The sequence below is a fragment of the Abramis brama genome (genome assembly GCF_963993115.1).
Source record: "Abramis brama genome assembly, chromosome: 8".
NCBI lineage: Eukaryota > Metazoa > Chordata > Actinopteri > Cypriniformes > Leuciscidae > Abramis > Abramis brama.
The window spans coordinates 44,443,436-44,464,942 of NC_139970.1; the positions used below are offsets into that span (position 1 = coordinate 44,443,436).

General features: G+C 37.9%; 1 protein-coding gene across 2 annotated transcripts; it reads right to left on the reverse strand.

Annotated features, from left to right (window-relative positions):
- Positions 1–558: 558 nt before the first annotated feature.
- Positions 559–19,780, reverse strand: nlgn4xb (neuroligin 4 X-linked b). 2 transcript variants are annotated; one of them, XM_084122868.1, is made up of 5 exons: positions 19,440–19,780; positions 15,217–15,369; positions 5,089–5,274; positions 3,018–3,807; positions 559–1,558 (listed from the first exon to the last, which is right to left on the reverse strand). In XM_084122868.1, exons 1-5 carry the CDS (start codon positions 19,543–19,545, stop codon positions 691–693), a joined length of 2,103 nt encoding a protein of 700 aa, XP_083978994.1. In that variant the 5' UTR covers positions 19,546–19,780; the 3' UTR covers positions 559–690. The 2 variants fall into 2 exon arrangements, with proteins under 2 accessions (XP_083978994.1, XP_083978995.1); XM_084122869.1 differs by having other exon boundaries at positions 19,401–19,780.
- Between the last annotated feature and the right edge of the window lie 1,727 nt (positions 19,781–21,507).

Consider the following 21,507-nt stretch of genomic DNA (forward strand, 5'->3'; position numbering starts at 1 on the left):
TGCTGGGCGGTTGCTGGGGTGTTCTGGGTGGTTGCTAAGCGTTTGTTGGGGGCATTCTAGGTGGTTGCTAGGTGGTTGCTGGGGCATGCTGGGTGGTTGCTAGGCGGTTGCTGGGGCATTCTGAGTGGTTAAAAATCCGACATGTGTCTGAACATGATATCTATGCGTAAGGCCTGAAGGTTTGACATCAAAACTATAACGATAACTATATTAAGATCCACACAAACGCACAATTCTATTAAAAGAGCTGCAGTTTTGTGTTCTGTCGCTTTAAATGCTCACGCTCTTTAAAGAAGGATGGATTCCGATTAGCTGTCAATGTTTTTATCATTCATCAGCTAGAAAAAAGTCGTTCTGAAAAGTCAGACTTTTACATTTAAAACGATCTATATTTTTATCGTTATCATGCTTGATGTGAACGGGCCTTGAGATGCAGGTATTTGTGCTGCAATGCCACGATAAATCGATAAATCGTCTCACACGTTAATCAGGAAATCAGGATGCAAATAATATTCCTTAATTTACGTAATCATATTTTTTGAGTGCTTCGGTCGCTGTACCATGAATGCGAAAAATGATTACATTCACTGATCACATTATACAGGTTAATAAGTGTAACATTACTTAATTCATAAAAGAGTCTGTAGCAAAATAACACCCTCAGCGTTTGGGTGCGCATCGAAGAGTCCGTTATACTCGCGTGGTGGAGTGTCCGTGAGGGAGACCTGTGCTGCTCGGAGTGCTGTTCCCGAACGCGTTAAACGGGTTGTGATACGACGGCTGCATTCCCGCGAAAGAGCTGGGAATCATCGTGATGGTGTTCGGAGCCATTAGCGGCACGTCGTCGGGCGACCGGCGCAATGTGAGCGCGTAATCGGGCGGACAGCTCAGGTGGATCATGTCGTGGCCGTGCAGCGAATCGCAGTCGTGATCGTGATCGTGGTCGTGGTCGAGTTGTTTCATCTGCAGGGACATCAACTCTTCGCTCGGCACGCGGGGAATGTCGTTCGCTAGGTTTCTCGGAGGACTCAGTCTGCGACTCGACTCTAGCCGGTGTTTGTCCTTTTTGTAGTAAAGCGCCGCGAACGCAAGGATGTTTAAGAAGAGAAGCGAAGCACCGACGGCGATCGTCACGCTCAGTTCGGTGGAATAATCCCGCGCTTCAATGATGACCGTCCCGTCGGCGTGCTCCGATGTTTTCTGCTGATCCGACATCTGTTTGGTGTTTGCTGGAGGAGCGGGAGGATGGCGAGTGGTCGAAGGCCAGAGTTTATTGGATAAGCGTTTGGTGTAGGAGAAAGGCGTCGTGTCTTGCGGTGGGATTTTAGTCGTCGACGAGACGTACTGGAAGAGTTCGTTGATGTTGTGCAAGTGTGGCACTAACTCCAACCAGAAGGCGATTTTGGTGGCTCTGTAGTGGTCGCGAACACGAGGCTTCAGGCCGATGTGAAGGTACAGCTGGTCTTTAGGGTTGTACTTCGACCAGGCCACCTCCTCAAAGCGGTTCGGTTTAGTGTGGATGAACTTTGTGTCTTGAGGAACTGGTTGATTTGGGTCTCTGTGAAGTAGAGCAATACAATATGCCTTTAATGTGCAATACACACTACCAGTCAAAAGTTTTGGATCGGTAAGATTATTTGTGTTTCTGAAAGGCTCTTCTGCTCAGCAAGGCTGTGTATATTAGGGGTGTAACGAGACCCTCATGTCACGATTCGATACATATCACGATACGATATTAGTGCGATACTCCAAGACATATGGTAAAAGGTTCACAAAAAATGTACTGTTGATTAAAATGCTAAATTTGGTTTTACATTGTGGGTGCAAATGAATATGCTTGGACTTGGTGCTGAAACCCAATGCACAGGACAATAGAGACGCCAGAATAACAATATTCATGATTCTGAAGCTGAAAATACAGAATTATTTTAGACAAATGCTTGAACTCTGTCACTGACTAGATGTGTTTAAAATAATGTAAGCCACTTTTTACTGGTAACATCAGACATTTGGCATTATCAGGACACACAAATATTCCCCCGTTGCATTATTATACATTATATTCAACATTATATATAGTAGTTTAATGTAGAACTGACAATAAAAAAAATTAATTTTGGGTGAACTATACACAATACATAGTGTATAGCAATATGACTACAAAATATTTAACAATATTTGAATAAAGGATGAAGATGTAAATTTTTCCTAGGCCGGACGTCACTTTTGGCCACAACTGTACATCTCAATATGCATTTTATTAATCAAGGCAATACTGTATATTGTAACAAAAATATATATTTTCTACTCAATATTTTTGTCTTGTTTTCCAGCACAAATATCTTCTTAAATCATAAAAAAAAAATATCTTCCAATATCATAATTTTTATGTGAAGCCAAAATGAACTTTGCCTATGAAATACTATAGGCATTTAAGTTAAAATAGACAAGTCACAGATTTAATTTATTAATTCATGTTTCATTTGATTCGTGTCAGTGTACTGCACTAAAATAAGTCAAACTATGACTAAAATTTACTTCAGCAATGTCTATTATTTCTTATTATTATTTCTAAAATAATAAAATAAAATAAAATAAAGGTATGTGGTAAAATAATTTAATACATTAAATATGTTAAGTTTATTTATTTATTGATTAAAAATAAATATTTATTTATTAAATATATTCCATGAAATAACCATGAATCATTTTTTGATTCTAGAAGTTATTTTTCTGTTTTACAGAACTGTATGTTCTTTAATACAAACAAGTCATTTTTTTACATTTTAATACAGAATTAGGTTATTTTAATATATTAATAATAATTTATTCATACTTTTAAAATCAATTTTAATCAAATTTAAATTCCTGCGGCAAGTAAATGTATCTTGATTTACGAATATTTAGATATTTGTATAGAAAAACAAGAGTAAGACGATATTTTTTGCAGTGAGGTGCTTATGTATTTTCTCTACTAATTAATTTAGTTCATGTAAACGCATGCGTCACGTACTCACCCAGTTTTGGCAAAGTTAGTCCAGTACGTCATGACCACGGCGCTCAGCATAATGTCATTCTTGGAAAAGTTGCAGTTGAACAGATCCGTGGGTCCGATCATGGGAATGCCGAAAACGTAGGGAAGTTCGTCTCCGTGTGCAGAATCGGCCCAGGCCGGTTTCATATCGCTCTGGCAATGGTGGTAAAACGCGTAAAAGTAGGTGGGCGACCCGTATTGAGCGTGCAGATCCGCTGTGGCCACGGCCGGCGCCACCCACTGGTGATCCGTGAAAAGCGCAACCAACGTTTTCCTGCGCATCTCCGGGTTTTCCCTGTCCGCCCAATCCGTGTACATGAACTTTATGGTTTCCCGCAGGGTGTCTTTTCCTTCCGGATAGCCATACAAGTGGTCGACGAATTCTGAAATTGCGAACTCAAAGTCGTTTCCGGTTATTCTGTCCTCACTGTCTAAGATCCCGTCCACGAACTTGTATCCCTCGCCCTGGTTGACTCCCAGCATGATGTCGTAGTTGAGGAACTCTCCTTGCTCCATGAGGATCTGCGGGTCGTCGGGAATGACGTCTCCGTCGATCACGGGTCCGAATGCGATGTGGTATTTGGCAGGGGTGATGTTTTGTTCGATGAGCTCCTTGTAGTTTTTGTTTTGGAGGCATTGGACCAGCTCCACCGTGTCGTCCTCGTTGCAGCCGACCTTCTCGGCCAGCATGCGTGTGTATTTGGCCGGCTGGTAGTTGACGGCCCAGCTGGAGAGAGCCGTGCCACTCTGAATGATTGCTTTCTGAAACAGATCTGAGACACAAACACTCAGTGTTAGAGTCATGAAACACTTAATTTAAGGATTTTTCTGATGACTCTTTTTTGAAAGCCAAAATGTTTAAAGTCCCGCTGTGGTGAATATCCAGCTTTTAATGTTGTTTATATGTCTATGTGGTGTTTTTAATATGCTTTAAGACAAACCATGTGTAAATTCATAAGTCGACTCCATTGCTGAGTATTTCCTCCTTAAAACTGCAGTGAACCAAAGACAGTCTCAAAAACACGCTTTGAAATCGCTGGTGTTTCTGACGTCACAAACTACCTTGTAACCAATCAGATCAACGTGTGATCATCAACCAGTGGATCTCTGAGCTGAGTGAGTGAGTGGAGGCGGGGCTCATTTGCATATTCATAGAACCACGCATACTAAATGAGGCAAGGGTGTCGAGTTACATTCAAGATATTTTAAGGGATGAAGAGATTTTGGTGATCAAAGATGAGTTTAAGGCAGGGTTCACCAATCTCGGTCCTGAAGGGCCGCTGTCCTGCAGAGTTTAGCTCCAACCAGCTCCAACACACCTGTTTGAAAGTTTCTAGTATGCCTAGTGAGACCTTGATTAGCTGGTTCAGGTGTGTTTAATTGGGGTTGGAGCTAAACTCTGCAGGACAGCGGCCCTCCAGGGCCGAGATTGGTGAACCCTGGTTTAAGGGATAAAACGATTGATTACAGGGGTACTTTAAACATTTACTGGAGAAGCAAAATTACTTGTTTTCTGAAAAATGTGTAAAAATAAAGTGAGTTTATGCTTAAATCAAGAACAAATATCTGCCAATGGGGTCAGAAAAATCTAATTAATTCAAAGGGAAAACAAGATTATTAAACTGACTTTAGGACCCAGCGGAACAGCTCATTTGCTCCATATAGAGATATAAGGCCATCTAGTGGCTACAGTCAAATATCAAGTTATATATATTTTTTTTTTCGGCAAAGACACTCAATTTAAGATATTTGAGCTGTATTAAAAGGTTTATGCATGAAATGGTGAGTTATTTTGAATTTAAGTTGTTAAAGAATGTGAGGAATGTGCTTAAATTACTATTTATTTATTATTTATTGATCAGATCTAGTCATTTAAAGGTAAATTCAATTAAAAATAAAATAAAAATCTCCCAAAAAATTGCATTAAAAAATATTATCAAAATTAACTGAAATAAACTTTCAGGACAAAAAAAAAAAGGATAATTTTAGGGCTTCGGGTCATTTTGACCCGCGAGGGAAGGATGAAGGTTATAATGCCTCAATCTTCAACAGACCTTCAGAATAGTGTGAGAGGGTCAGCAGACTGACACATGAGGCTCCTGCTCCCGAGCCGAATATCGTCACTCGCTCGGGATCCCCGTTGAAGGCCTGGATGTTCTCCTTCACCCAGCGCAGAGCCTGGATCTGGTCCAGCAGACCGTAGTTGCCTTTCGCTGCCTGATCTCCAGTGCTGAGGAAACCTGCAACACAACAACATCTGGAAGATCAAGAACTGGAGAACTGGACACACGCTCGGATGTTCAGAGGCACGTACACACATTCATAAGAGATTTTATTTGGGATGCTGCATATTTCACTACAGACACAGCCATCTTCTAACCGTATACATACTGGGAACTATATTCTCAGAAGGCGAAGCACTGCTAGTTCGCTCAGAGTTGGAGTAAATCACTCCGCAGAAGTAGCAGTGCTTCACCTTCTGAGAATATAGTTCCCAGTGTGTATACAGTTAGAAGATGGCTGTGTCTCATGTGACCTTGTTATTCGTACACGCTGTGACTATACAAAACACAACATGTAAATAGGAAAATGTTGGTGTTATTTTGTCACTTATTGGGCGCAGTATGCTAGCTGGAGCCATTTACCTCCAGTCTTTGTGCTAAGCTAGGCTAGCGGTGGGTGCGTCAGACAGAGTTACGGCACGCACGGAGATGAGAAGGGTGTGTGTGGACTTATCTAACTCTGGGGGATACGGGGAATAATATAAAGTCTCAAAAAGTCGGCGTGTTCCTTAAATCTAAAATAACAGTTCTTTATTGTCATCAATGAACCATAAAGGTTCCTTATAGTAGAAAAAGGTTCTTTTAAATTATTAAAATGTTTTAAGAAAATGAAAATGGTTATTTTAAGAACTGATCACTGAAAACTGGTTATTTTATGGCATTTCTAGGGGGAAAAAACATTATTTTTTAAAAGTTTCAGGTCCTCACACTGTATATCATGAATTCAAACGGCAAAAAATTATGTTCTTCCTCAGTGTTTCTGTCTTGTTTTCCAGCACAAATATCTAAACATTCTTATATCACATTTACTGGAGATATTAAAGATATTAAGACTTGTTAACTGAAAAATGTATCAAAACCTTCAGGTATTTCTTCAAACAAAACATGCAGGAACATTGTTTTGATCGCAGGTAAACATTAGCACTTAATTTATGTTCATTTCGCTAGTTTTCAGTGGTTATGTCACGTCCAGCAGAACCTTTAAAGCGTTTTCAATCGTTCTCAATGTACGTATCAGGATCAGCTCAAGATATGAAACGGCAAACTCATTTTCCCTTGAATCTGCCCTTGAGGATCAACACTATCATCCATCATAAACGCGCGTGTCGATGCATTAGCGCAGCGTTAAACACCTGTTAATGCTTCTTCACCGGCGTTTAGGCTTCCTTCCGCTCGCATTAAAAAATAAAAGTTCAATGAATATACAAAAGGTGGATTTTGTGTGTTATTTATTGATGAGCTTTCTGAAACGTATACAAGCATCTCTGAGGCCGTTGCATTATTAATTCCAGCGGTGCACAAATAAAAAACGCTTTGGCTGACCTTCACCCATGATGCATATATCTCCTGACTCCAGGCCAGCGCTTGATAAAGGTTAATTGAAGTCCTCTTCAGTGATGTAGGACTTTCAACTGGGCAATTTATTCCTGAGCAATAAACACTTCGCCTCGTCCTTCAATGAGCCGTGCAAACATTAAGACAAAGCTTTGGCTGTTACACACCTAGAGAAGAGCCTGGTTATCTGTGACAGAGAGGAGCTAAACGAGCTCTTTAGCATCTGATGTCTAACGAGAGGGTTCTGATGTCATCGGTTAATTTTGTGGCAAAATGCAGAGAGGGAATCAGCATTTATCACACGATAAACGTGCCTCGTTTTCCCGTCACAGGGTCTGTTTGCTTCCGTTATTTACACTGTAAACATTATATTGTGCAGAAGACTTTTATCAGACTATCATCCACTAAAACTAAAACCATAAAAAATGTGTTGCATGAAAGAAAATATACACTAACTGAAATAAAACAATGTATTAAAATACAATAGATACATTTTATTTAAGCAAGTTTCTAAGGCTTGAATTTGAAATACAAAAAAAAAACAAAAAAAAACGAATAAATAAAAATGAACAAAAACTATAAAGACATGAACTAAAATTAAAGTGAAAACAGAAAATGTAAAAATATAATACAGTTTTCCTCAAAGAAGCAAGAGATGTTCAGAAAAATGATTTACCCTATAAAATGTGCACATAAAAAAAAAAAAAAAAAAAACCTTACAGGCTCTAAAGATGAACTTTAGTTCTTTGAATTAATATGTCAAGCATTTACAGACAGAGTTCATTACAAACAATGAACAAATGAACACGGTTTTATTCACTGACAACAACAAACATCTGCAGAAAACAAATGATGTTCTTCCTCAGTCTCGTTTTCCAGCACATTCATAAATCAAGACACATTTACTGGAGAAGAACAATGACTGATATTAAGCCTTGTTTACTGAGAAATGAAGTGAGTTTCTGCTTAAAACTAGAACAAATATCTGCCAATGGGGTCAGAAAAATAAACTTATTTTCACTTTGAATTAAGTTTATTTTTCTGACCCGATTGACAGATATTTGTTCTTGTTTTAAAGCAGAAACTCACTTCATTTTGATACAATTTTCAGAAAATAAGACTTTATTTGTAATTTTGCTTCGGCCTTCTTGATTAAAGAATGTTTCAGTTATATTTGATAAAGACATCCCAATATTTACTTAAATCGTGGCCTATTTTACCGCCTAAGAGATATTATATACACAACCATTCAAAAGTGTAGGATTTTTTTAACACTTTTATTCAGCAAGGACGCATTAAATTGATCAAAAATGTCAGTAAAGACATTTATTTTAAAAATCATCACAGATACCTGAAAACAGACACTAAATCACACAAATATGAACTGTTTTCAACATTGATAATAATCATAAATGTTTCTCGAGCATCAAATCATCATATTAGAGTGATTTCTGGAGGATCATGTGACACTGAAGACTGGAGTAATGATGCTGAAAATTCAGCTTTGATCACAGTAATAAATTACACTTTACTATATATTCACATAGAAAACAGCTGATTTGCATTATAATAATATCTCACAATTTTTACTGTATTTTTCATCATATACTGTAAATGCCGCCTTGCAGAGCAGAAGAGCCTTTCAAAACATTAAAAAATCTTCCCAACACCAAACTTTTGAACGATAGTGTATTTCAAATCAATTAAGTTTTTACTATGTGGTTTTGTTCCAAAACAGCATTACAGAAATAGAAAGTAGAGAATATAAAAAAGAAAAGCTTTAATTGAGCTCTGTTATCTGCAGACGACAACATCTTCCACATAGATCAGTGAATTATGCCCATCTTTTTTGACATAAATATTTTGACTTGCGATGACACAAAAGTGTCAGAAGGATTTCTCTGTGAGAGGATGAGACGCTGCAGAAGGAACATGAGACACAGCTTGTTCAAACACACTGTCAGATGAAGACGGGTCTTTAGTTTGCTGTGTCGATTCTCCTTGGACCTCGAGTCTTGATCTGCTACAGCATCAGTCAATCTGTCCCTGCTGGAAAACACTCCGAGTCTCTGAAGTACTGAACACTCAGAAACATCTTGGGTTATTTTTTCTACCCAAATCCTGGGTTGAGCCTTTTGAGTAAATATTTGGGGTTATTTTCCAGTGTTTGGGTAGTTTTTGTGTTACCCAGATCCTGGGTCAGACGTAGCAACCCAGTGTTTGGGTAGTTTTTGTGTTACCCAGATCCTGGGTCAGACGTAACAACCCAGTGTTTGGGTAGTTTTTGTGTTACCCAGATCCTGGGTCAGACGTAACAACCCAGTGTTTGAGTAGTTTTTGTGTTACCCAGATCCTGGGTCAGATGTAACAACCCAGTGTTTGAGTAGTTTTTGTGTAACACAGATCCTGGGTCAGACGTAACAACCCAGTGTTTGAGTAGTTTTTGTGTTACCCAGATCCTGGGTCAGACGTAACAACCCAGTGTTTGAGTAGTTTTTGTGTTACCCAGATCCTGGGTCAGACGTAACAACCCAGTGTTTGGGTAGTTTTTGTGTTACCCAGATCCTGGGTCAGACGTAACAACCCAGTGTTTGAGTAGTTTTTGTGCAACCCAGATCCTGGGTCAGATGTAACAACCCAGTGTTTGAGTAGTTTTTGTGTAACACAGATCCTGGGTCAGACGTAACAACCCAGTGTTTGAGTAGTTTTTGTGTTACCCAGATCCTGGATCAGACGTAACAACCCAGTGTTTGGGTAGTTTTTGTGTTACCCAGATCCTGGGTCAGACGTAACAACCCAGTGTTTGAGTAGTTTTTGTGCAACCCAGATCCTGGGTCAGATGTAACAACCCAGTGTTTGAGTAGTTTTTGTGTAACACAGATCCTGGGTCAGACGTAACAACCCAGTGTTTGAGTAGTTTTTGTGTTACCCAGATCCTGGGTCAGACGTAACAACCCAGTGTTTGGGTAGTTTTTGTGTTACCCAGATCCTGGGTCAGACGTAACAACCCAGTGTTTGGGTAGTTTTTGTGTTACCCAGATCCTGGGTCAGACGTAACAACCCAGTGTTTGGGTAGTTTTTGTGTTACCCAGATCCTGGGTCAGACGTAACAACCCAGTGTTTGAGTAGTTTTTGTGCAACCCAGATCCTGGGTCAGATGTAACAACCCAGTGTTTGAGTAGTTTTTGTGTAACACAGATCCTGGGTCAGACGTAACAACCCAGTGTTTGAGTAGTTTTTGTGTTACCCAGATCCTGGGTCAGACGTAACAACCCAGTGTTTGAGTAGTTTTTGTGCAACCCAGATCCTGGGTCAGACGTAACAACCCAGTGTTTGAGTAGTTTTTGTGCAACCCAGATCCTGGGTCAGACGTAACAACCCAGTGTTTGGGTAGTTTTTGTGTTACCCAGATCCTGGGTCAGACGTAACAACCCAGTGTTTGAGTAGTTTTTGTGCAACCCAGATCCTGGGTCAGACGTAACAACCCAGTGTTTGAGTAGTTTTTGTGTTACCCATATCCTGGATCAGACGTAACAACCCAGTGTTTGGGTAGTTTTTGTGTTACCCAGATCCTGGATCAGACGTAACAACCCAGTGTTTGAGTAGTTTTTGTGTTACCCAGATCCTGGGTCAGACGTAACAACCCAGTGTTTGGGTAGTTTTTGTGTTACCCAGATCCTGGGTCAGACGTAACAACCCAGTGTTTGAGTAGTTTTTGTGTAACCCAGATCCTGGATCAGACGTAACAACCCAGTGTTTGGGTAGTTTTTGTGTTACCCAGATCCTGGGTCAGACGTAACAACCCAGTGTTTCGGTAGTTTTTGTGTAACACAGATCCTGGGTCAGACGTAACAACCCAGTGTTTGAGTAGTTTTTGTATTACCCAGATCCTGGGTCAGACGTAACAACCCAGTGTTTGGGTAGTTTTTGTGTAACCCAGATCCTGGGTCAGACGTAACAACCCAGTGTTTGGGTAGTTTTTGTGTTACCCAGATCCTGGGTCAGACGTAACAACCCAGTGTTTCGGTAGTTTTTGTGTAACACAGATCCTGGGTCAGACGTAACAACCCAGTGTTTGAGTAGTTTTTGTATTACCCAGATCCTGGGTCAGACGTAACAACCCAGTGTTTGGGTAGTTTTTGTGTTACCCAGATCCTGGGTCAGACGTAACAACCCAGTGTTTCGGTAGTTTTTGTGTAACACAGATCCTGGGTCAGACGTAACAACCCAGTGTTTGAGTAGTTTTTGTATTACCCAGATCCTGGGTCAGACGTAACAACCCAGTGTTTGGGTAGTTTTTGTGTTACCCAGATCCTGGGTCAGACGTAACAACCCAGTGTTTCGGTAGTTTTTGTGTAACACAGATCCTGGGTCAGACGTAACAACCCAGTGTTTGAGTAGTTTTTGTATTACCCAGATCCTGGGTCAGACGTAACAACCCAGTGTTTGGGTAGTTTTTGTGTTACCCAGATCCTGGATCAGACGTAACAACCCAGTGTTTGGGTAGTTTTTGTGTTACCCAGATCCTGGGTCAGACGTAACAACCCAGTGTTTGAGTAGTTTTTGTGTAACCCAGATCCTGGATCAGACGTAACAACCCAGTGTTTGGGTAGTTTTTGTGTAACCCAGATCCTGGGTCAGACGTAACAACCCAGTGTTTGAGTAGTTTTTGTGTTACCCAGATCCTGGGTCAGACGTAACAACCCAGTGTTTGGGTAGTTTTTGTGTTACCCAGATCCTGGGTCAGACGTAACAACCCAGTGTTTGAGTAGTTTTTGTGTAACCCAGATCCTGGATCAGACGTAACAACCCAGTGTTTGGGTAGTTTTTGTGTAACCCAGATCCTGGGTCAGACGTAACAACCCAGTGTTTGAGTAGTTTTTGTGTTACCCAGATCCTGGATCAGACGTAACAACCCAGTGTTTGAGTAGTTTTTGTGTAACCCAGATCCTGGGTCAGACGTAACAACCCAGTGTTTCGGTAGTTTTTGTGTAACACAGATCCTGGATCAGACGTAACAACCCAGTGTTTGAGTAGTTTTTGTGTTACCCAGATCCTGGGTCAGATGTAACAACCCAGTGTTTGGGTAGTTTTTGTGTTACCCAGATCCTGGGTCAGACGTAACAACCCAGTGTTTGGGTAGTTTTTGTGTTACTCAGATCCTGGGTCAGACGTAACAACCCAGTGTTTGAGTAGTTTTTGTGTTACTCAGATCCTGGGTCAGACGTAACAACCCAGTGTTTGGGTAGTTTTTGTGTAACCCAGATCCTGGGTCAGACGTAACAACCCAGTGTTTGGGTAGATTTTGTGTAACCCAGATCCTGGGTCAGACGTAACAACCCAGTGTTTGGGTAGATTTTGTGTAACACAGATCCTGGGTCAGACGTAACAACCCAGTGTTTGGGTAGTTTTTGTGTAACCCAGATCCTGGGTCAGACGTAACAACCCAGTGTTTGGGTAGATTTTGTGTAACCCAGATCCTGGGTCAGACGTAACAACCCAGTGTTTGGGTAGATTTTGTGTAACACAGATCCTGGGTCAGACGTAACAACCCAGTGTTTGGGTAGATTTTGTGTAACACAGATCCTGGGTCAGACGTAACAACCCAGTGTTTGGGTAGTTTTTGTGTAACCCAGATCCTGGGTCAGACGTAACAACCCAGGGGTTGAGTTATTTATTGCGGGCTTTTTGCGACCTCTTCAGGAGAGAGCAGTGAAGCTCCGTCAAGTTGGTGCGTGTCTTTGGTAAAATACAGGTTTGCGTACATTATTTTTTCTATAAATATGTTATTTTTCTGTATATCGTTTTATTTTATGCAAAGCAACATACAGGGGCGCGATGTGAGTCACGAGTGTCCCGTCGATCTTTACGCGTGATGCCTTGCTTAAAATTTTATGATTTTATTTTTTAAAAAGATACAGAATACATATGCTTAGAAACATGCATTTCAGAACTGATGTTCAAACATGTTCTCAGAACTGTAGACTGATCGTTTATGGACAGGTTATGGAGTCATAGTATATTTCGGCTACGAGTGAAACGCAGGACGGCGTCTGAAGTTCCTCCGCTGAACACGACATGAGATCTGGCGCCGTTACGGAGGAAACAAGAGACTGGTCCGTTACACTTTAATTACTTCTGAATGTTAAATTTTTACTTCTAATATTTGTTAAACGAGCTTAAATGTATGCAATATGTATTCAAAACTATATAAAATATGCTATACTGTAAAGTATGATCGAAAATAAAGGAATTATCATGCAAACCAGTGGTTGTGTGGAGTATTTGTTTAAAACGTTTATAAAAAGTAAATCTGTAAACAATAATTTTTTTTTTTTTTTAAAGCTAGTACTATAATAAAAATATATCAACCCAGTATGCTGTGTAAAATTAACCCAACATGTGTTCTGTCCTATATTTACCCAGCCCTTGGGTTGAAAACAACACAAATTGGGTTGTTTTTAACCCAGTGTTTTTTAGAATAAAACCAGGAGATAAGGAGGGAATTTCTAGGGCTGTTAATGAGAAATATTGTCCATCTAAAGCAGTGGTTCTCAACTGGTTTGGCCGTAGGACCCACACTTTCCCATCGACCCAAACTCCAACCAAGCAAATTTATGTTTCAAAAATGGTTGACACACACAAACTCATCCCACTTTACTTATTCACTAAAGACTTATTTAAAAAAAATCATAATCTTTCCAAACTATTGACAGGTAGTGTATATTTGGACAATATATGGTGACTTTGAACCATGAACTTTATAATAGAGTCAAGAGACGTCAATCTCTTACATCCAGATCATTCTGAACACACTCAATAATAAGGGAATGCCTTGTTCAAAGTATCACATCATTTGATACAAAACGTCTTTATCATAATGACCAAAAGAGCATTACGACTGAATCTGATTTGGATCTAATTCCTCATGTTCTCTTCTTCCATAAAGACAGATGATGTCACACGGTGGGATTCTAGGTCTTTGTTTCAGTGCAAAGAACCTCAAGACCTTTAAACTAAACCGCTTCAATATCTCGATGAGAAGAAGAGCCAGTAACAGCCCCACGATTGGCTGAACTCATCAAGGTTGCCACATACAAAACTGACTGACAGCAGATGAGAAAATTAAATATGTTCTGCACCAAAAATATAAATAATACAAACTTGGATTCAACGTAAATAAATCACAAACAAAAGCAAATCTGCACACTTAGATTGCAAACTAGTTGAGTTGCTTTGTGTTCGTGTTTATAAGTATTCTTAGTGTCTGAATGTGCTTTCTAATGCTCACTGTGTTCTTTTGTTCAAGGACAATGAGTTTAAGGAATGAAATGTTTATTTTCAGTGAGGAAATCTATTTTTGGCAGAACTTTTAATGCCACCTTCATGACGCAAATAAATAAAAGATCCTTTAATGAAGGATCTGAAGGTTTTCTCTTTCTAACTTCATGTATTTATGCACTGTGAGTAAAAGTAAAGCTAGAGCTTAAACAGGTTTCATAATCTAAAGTGTTAATGAGCACATATGCAAAAATATTTGTCTGTTCATATTTCATGTACACTACCATTCAAAAAGTTGGTGTAAGATTTTTCAAATGTTTTAGAAGTCTCTTCTGCTCAGCAAAGCTGCATTTATTTGATGAAAAATACAGTAAATACAGTGAAATATTATTATAATGTAAATCAGCTGTTCTCTATGTGAATATATAGTAAAGTGTAATTTATTCCTGTGATCAAAGCTGAATTTTCAGCATCATTACTCCAGTCTTCAGTGTCACATGATCCTTCAGAAATCACTCTAATATGAGGATTTGATGCTCAAGAAACATTTATGATTATCATCTGAAAACAGTTCTGCTGCTTCATATCTGTGAGGAAACCATCATACATTTGGAATACATTATTGCTCAGGATTCTTTGATGAATAGAAAGTTTAAAAGAAACAGCTTGAAATAGAATCTTTTGTAACATTATAAATGTCTTTACTGTCACTTTTGACACATTTAATGCGTCATTGATGAATAAAAGTATTAATTTCTGATGCTCTTCATGTGGCGGTCATAAATGACAGATTTTAACTAACTTGAAATAAATGTATTTTAAATACATTTTAGTATAGGTTTTTTTTCACTAGAAAATGAAAATGAAATTTCCAACTTAAACTCTCATAAATCTTAATGCTTTTGATAAAAGACTAAAGTTTTGTGTCTTAAAGACTCTTGCAGATTATTGCTGAGGAGAAAAAAGTTCCAAAATTTTATCAAAAAAAAAAAAGTCATAGAATTTTATTGTTTATTGTTTTGAAAAATGCATAAAAAATACTGTTTTAATTTTGTATTAAAGCACAAGTGCGACAATTTTTTTTAGGCCCATTTAACCTATTCGAATCATGTCCATGTTTTTTTGTGTTCACACAGCAAGTGCCAAAACCTTTACCAAGTTTTGTTCCATTCCGGTGAAGTAAAAAAAAAAAAAAAGAGCACCAGAGTATTGAAACAAATCACACTGACCCCAGACTTCTGAAAATCAATGTAAAATAAGAACTTGTGGGATTCAAGGACTCACCTAAAACTCCTAACCTGTAGTTGACAGTGACGACGATCACGTTGCCATAGCTGGCGAGGACACTGCCATCGATCATGTTCCCGGTTCCCTCCACGTACGACCCGCCGTGAATATAAACCATGACCGGCTTCAAACCCGAGTCATCGTGTGTATCTGGAAGAAGACAATCACTTCATACAAACAACTGATACAGTCTTTACACTCTTCTCTCTCTCTCTCTCTCTCTCTCTCTCTCCCTCTCTCTCTCTCTCTCTCTTCTCTCTCTCTCTCTCTCTCTCTCCCTCTCTCTCTCTCTCTCTCTTTCTCTCTCTCTTCTCTCCCTCTCTCTCTCTCTCTCTCTCTCTCTCTCTTCTCTCCCTCTCTCTCTCTCTCTCTCTCTCTCTCTTCTCTCCCTCTCTCTATCTCACTCTCTCTCTCGTACAAGGGAATACAGATCTGTAAAAATAATGATGTTATTCCTTGTTGTATAGTCTTGTTTTCCAGTACAAATATCTAAACATTCTTTAATCAAGATACATTTACTGGACAAGCAAAATTACTTAAAATGTTAAGTCCTGTTTTTTTAGTAAATATATCAAAATTAAGTGAGTTTGAGCCTAAAACGAAAAAAATCAGAAAAATAACCTTGTTTTGCCTTTGAATGTAGTTTTCTGACCCCACTGGCATGGTTTTTGTTCTTGTTTCAAGCATTATTTTTTTTCCAGAACTCAATATCTTCAGTCATATTACTTAAATGTATCTTGAATTAGGAACGTTTAGATGGAAAACGGGACAAAAATACAGAATAGGTTTTTTTGTGGTGCAAATACTGACGGAATCTTTGGTGAATTATTGCATTAATTGAACTGATCTACGGTCTGTGATCCTTCTGTGCATTTAGAGGAAATGTTTTGAAGATTTTGCACTTAATCGAAGACGACTGAGGACATTACGGTGCTTTTAGCTGCCAGTGTTTTATATTACATCCATTAAGTCATTATGGTCTCCATTAGGCAGAAGATTTAGGCCAAAACAAACTGGAACTCTGTAAAACGGGATTTTTGCTGGACAATTATGAAAAACTGCTGACTGTTTCCATTAAGCATGAAATATGAAGTAGTGTTTAATGAGAGGATGTTTACCGTTATAAGTTACCATGTTTCCCAAGAGCATTATTGAGTGTTTTTAAAAAAAATTTAAAGAGCTTCAGTTTCATAAAACCATGCAGCCGCTCATTCTCATGTTAATTAAAATAAACTTATCTTCATATAAACAGCATTAAATGAAATATTTATATAACTGCTGCTGGTGAGAGTGTGCAGTTATACTGTATATATTCAATAAAACCTCTGATCGTAGAATAACACAAGCTCATTCTCATCATTTTGGATCATATTTAATGCGCATAAATGATCAACATGATCAAAACATTGCTTGCACACAATCTCTCCAGTCCTCCTGTGTCTGACTGAGAGTTTCCACTGTTTTATCAGGTAAAAGTCTTTAATTGTCCAAACGTCCTCCTTCAGCTTGTGCTTCACGTGTCTTTAAATCTGAGTAAACATAAGAATAACTTTAATATTGTTAGTAATATTTCAACTGAATTGAGGTTTACTTGATTATCCATCATCATTATCATACAAATCATGAGTATCAAATATGATCATCAGGCTTTGAGGAAGGTTTATTTGTTTGTCTCTCGATCATCATTGTATTGCATTGCATTATATGTTTAAAACTACAGAGATTTGATCATAAAACTAAGCTTAAATATCATAAAGACATATTATTGGCAGATATTGATATTTATAAGCATTTTATGTCAGTATCTGCTATACTGTTATAAAGATCTCATTGATTTACATTACAAGCATCAGAATCTCTAATATCAGCATCTGTAGCAAATTGCATATTTTTGCTCAGTTTGAGGATAAGAATAAAATTGAGCTGTTTTTTCCTCCATATTCTCAATATATGAGCCATAAAGTCCAGATGGATCAAATATGATACTCAAAAAAACATTTGCAAACTTTGTTTTAGATTTTGTCTAAAGGTTCAAAAAACTTATCCATTTAAAAATATATAGGCCTATATAGAGATTTACTGGGTAAGCAAAATGACTTAAAATATTAAGTCTTTTTTTTTTTTTTTTTTTTATGTATCAAAATGAATTGAGTTTGTGCTTAAGAAAATAACAGATATCTGCTACTGGAAACAGTTTTGCTTTTGAATGTAGTTTTCTGACCCCACTGGCATGATTTTTGCTCTTGTTTTAAGCATATTTTTTCCAGAACTCAACATCTTCAGTCATATTACTTAAATGTATCTTGAATTAGGAATGTTTAGATGGAAAACAGGACAAAAATACAGAATTCTTTAGATTTTGTCTAAAGGTTCAATAAACTTTTCCATTAAAATATATATATCTATATATATATAGATTTTGAGCTTTGTTAATGATGATACAATTTTTTTAGTGGATTTGGAGTAAACATTGTGGGGAAAAAAATCTCTTATATAGTCACACAATTGTACTAATTATGTATATAATATAGTGCATTATATGGGTCAAAATCCATAAATCAAACACTATTACATGAACTCTGAGAAAACCCTAAAAACATAAATGCATTTTTAATTTACTTCCTTTATAAAGTTGGCAAACAAACATAGATTAATGTGAACTGTCTTCAAGCAAACGTAAAATAATACATTTGGCTAACTATAAGTATCTTTGCAAGTCAACTAACTTCTTAATCTATAATAATAATCTTTAGAATAGATATAGGTTGGTAGTAAAAGTAGTTTATCGTCAGCAGAACTAGTCTAAAGTGGACTACTGAAGAAGTGTAACTCTAAACACTGAGAGAGAGTCACTGAGAGCAACATTTGCATGACTAACACTCTCGACTTTTAGATTTAATGTTTTCTGGCATCACAGTATTTCATCATGTGATTCATTATGTTCTGCTCCTGGAGGCGATGAATCTATTACTAAAACGTCACCGCAAATCCAACAAACAGCATATTTTGTTTTGCTCTATGTGATAAATAAGAAACAACATCCAGTGGATACACACACATAAGATCACGGCAATCCCACGAATACACAGATATAATGATGAGCATGTTGAGGTTTCATACACACACTTTCAAAGCTGCATTATTGAGTCAGTCCCTTATTGAGGAATAATCAATCCAAAGAGAAAGCATGAGAACTGCTGATTATAAATATAAGTTCTTCAATACCAAGAAATGTGAAAAAACGATTTACTATTTGATCCAACGTTTGTGTTCTTCCTCAGTGTTTCTGTCTTGTTTTCCAGCACAAATATCTAATGCTGATTTCATTTGATTGGTAACAGCTCTATTGTGTCTTATTATTCTAATGTGATTTATTGATTAAATGTCAATATCGCACACCCCTATGTGTATACATATATATATTACACTTGAATTACTTCTAAATGTTTAATTTTTACTTCTAATATTTGCTAAAAGAGCTTAAATGTGTGCAATATTTCTTCAAAACTATATAAAATATGCTATACTGTAAAATATGATAGAAATTATCATGCAAACCAGTGGTTGTGTGGAGTATTATTATTTTTTTAAGTTCATGAGTCAAAGCAGTGTGCTGGGTTAACTGAACAACCCAATTTGCTGGGTAAAATGAACTCAACACGCATTCTGTCCTATATATTTATATACAGTCAAACCAGAAATTATTCAGTAATGATATTTTTTCACTAGTGTGATCAGGACACTATAGTTCATTTATGTAAGTGAGGAGAGCAAAATAAAGTAAACTGTGACATATTATACCCAAATATTCTTCATACAGCGACTACCAGTGACATTTATACAAAATTGGGAGCAAAAATTATCCAGACACTTTGAGCTGATCATGTTTTGCTGAAGTGTGTTTTGTCTTTAATTGCTAATGCTCTTTTTACACACAGACTGAACACAATGAAGCATTGCTTGGTGATTGGTTGAGCTAAACTGGTATTATCTAATTGTGTAGTTAAATTTAACAGCTGACAGATATTCAACATAATTCATGTGTGAGACAGTCTAACAGAAGGACGGACAAAACCAGTCAAATATCAACTGAGTTCTGCTCATATTTTATTACCATTTTCTAAACTATAGTGAATAAACTGAGATAATGTTGAAGGTGTCTGAATAATTTTTGGTTTGACTATATATATGTATATGTATGTGTATAAGTAATATAATACCTTCCTCTGTGGGCACGTAGATATTGAGGTACAGACAGTCTTCGCTCTGGTCGTGCACGTACGTCGCTACCGTGTCCAGGTTTGCGGTAAACCAGACCGGGAGCATGTCCGTGAGCAGGAGCCGGTCCTCCAGGAACTGTGGACACACCGGAGAGAAGTGTGTGGCGTTCCTGATCCCGGGCCACGACGAGGGCGGATCCGGGGCCTGAAACCGGCGTTCTCCAGTAGGGGGCGTCGCGTACGGGACCCCCAGATACTGCTCCACGGGGCCCAGGATCTCACTGGCCAACGACACCCGCAACCCGCGCAGCTTACCGTAATTCGTGGTCACCGTCGTGTATTGTGCTTGCTGGCAAACGACGAGCGTAACTCCACAAATCAAAGCGAGAATCTGAAGGATCATTCTTGAGGTGAGCGAATGTGCAAACATGCTGAAAGAAGTCGTAATCCTCACGACCGCAAATCTGTTAATCCCAATGTGTCACGGATCCTCAGGCGAGCTCTTCCCGTGCCTCCTGATGGCCTGTGGGAGCTTCGGCACTCGTGTTTACCGTATCTTCCATGTTTACCGTTTTCCTGATTTAATTCCAGTCGGATTGATCGGCCTGTGGGAGAGAGGAATCATGATTTACTGCACGTATACCGGAAGCCCTTTTTACAGTATTTTTTATTAAATAAATGCAGCCTTGGAGAGCAAATATCTTCAAGATGTTAGGATGTCATTAAGATCATAAAATGAAGTTTATTTACTCTGAGAATTCATTAGCTAGTCTAGACCTATTCAGCTTTATTTCTTTTAAATATATTGGTAACACTTTACAATAGGGTTCATTAGATAACATTAGTTAACATGAACTGAGAATGAACAATACTTCTACAGCATTTATTAATCTTAGTTAACATTAATTTCAACATTTATGTTATTAAAATCAAAGGCTGCATAGAAAACAGCTGTTTTAAATTGTTTAAATAATATTTCACAATTTTTACTGTATTTTTGATCAAATAAATACAGCTTTGATCACAGGAATAAATTACACTTTAATATATATTCACATAGAAAACAGCTGTTTTAAATTCTAATAATTTTTCACAATTTTACTGTATTTTTGATCATAAATAAATGCAGCCTTTGGTGAAAAACTTCTTACAGATATCTTCAAGATATTAGGCTATTATTAAGATTACAAAACCACGATGCAATCTCTTTAATATCTCAAAAAGAGCACGGGATCTCAAACCGAGGTATGGTTATCCGTGTGTCCGCTAATATTCACGAGTGTCTGTGGATCTCAGTGGATTCACTCCTGCATTTGTACAGTAATGCCAAATCATAGTACTGTAATTTCAGAGGTGTTTGTGTGCCGGCAGTGACGACGCCGTGAGAAACACAACAGGCTTTGTGTTTTCCTTCCATTAAAATGAATGAAATGTTCAGAGTCTCGGCTGGCAGGAGAAAGTCCAGGCTGTCGTATAACACGATAAATCTGGCTCACTCATTCAGCATTCGTCTCTGAACACTCAAAGCCATTAACAGAGCTGTCAGACACACACACACACACACACACACACATCTGCAGGGTTAGCAAGATCTCATCTGTGGGCGGCCACTCGCCGAATGTTGAGCAACATGGCAAAGGCACTCAATATATTCTTCATGAAGACCTTTCAGTGAAACATCCTTAAAAGCAAGACACATTTACTGGAGAAGCCAGATATTAAGGCTTGTTTTCAGGGAGCGCATCTTGAATATTAAGAGAAAACTAGTGAAATAACTGAATAAAAATTCAATGCAATAACAAAAACACTTTTTCAGAAAATCCATCTTGAATACAAAGATATTACACAAACAACAAGAGAAAGAAAATGAATACAAATTAAATGCAAAGAGAAAATGCATTTTTCAGAAACTAAACCTTGAATATAAAGATATTAAACATAAACAACAAGAGAAATAAAATTAATAAAAATTAAATGCAATAACAAAACACTTTTTTCAGAAACTAAACCTTGAATATAAAGATATTAAACATAAACAACAAGTGAAATAAAATTAAATAAAAAATAA

Bases quoted from the DNA above. Each gene is read 5' to 3' on its own strand.
- nlgn4xb (XM_084122869.1), bottom strand. From the start codon at position 19,545: ATGCTCCCGGTCTGGTTTACCGCAAACCTGGACACGGTAGCGACGTAC. The intron at 3,808-5,088 runs GTCTGTTGAAGA...TTTGTGTCTCAG, and splicing joins CCTCTCACACTATTCTGAAG to ATCTGTTTCAGAAAGCAATC. The intron at 1,559-3,017 runs GTGAGTACGTGA...TCTACTTCACAG, and splicing joins ACTAACTTTGCCAAAACTGG to AGACCCAAATCAACCAGTTC.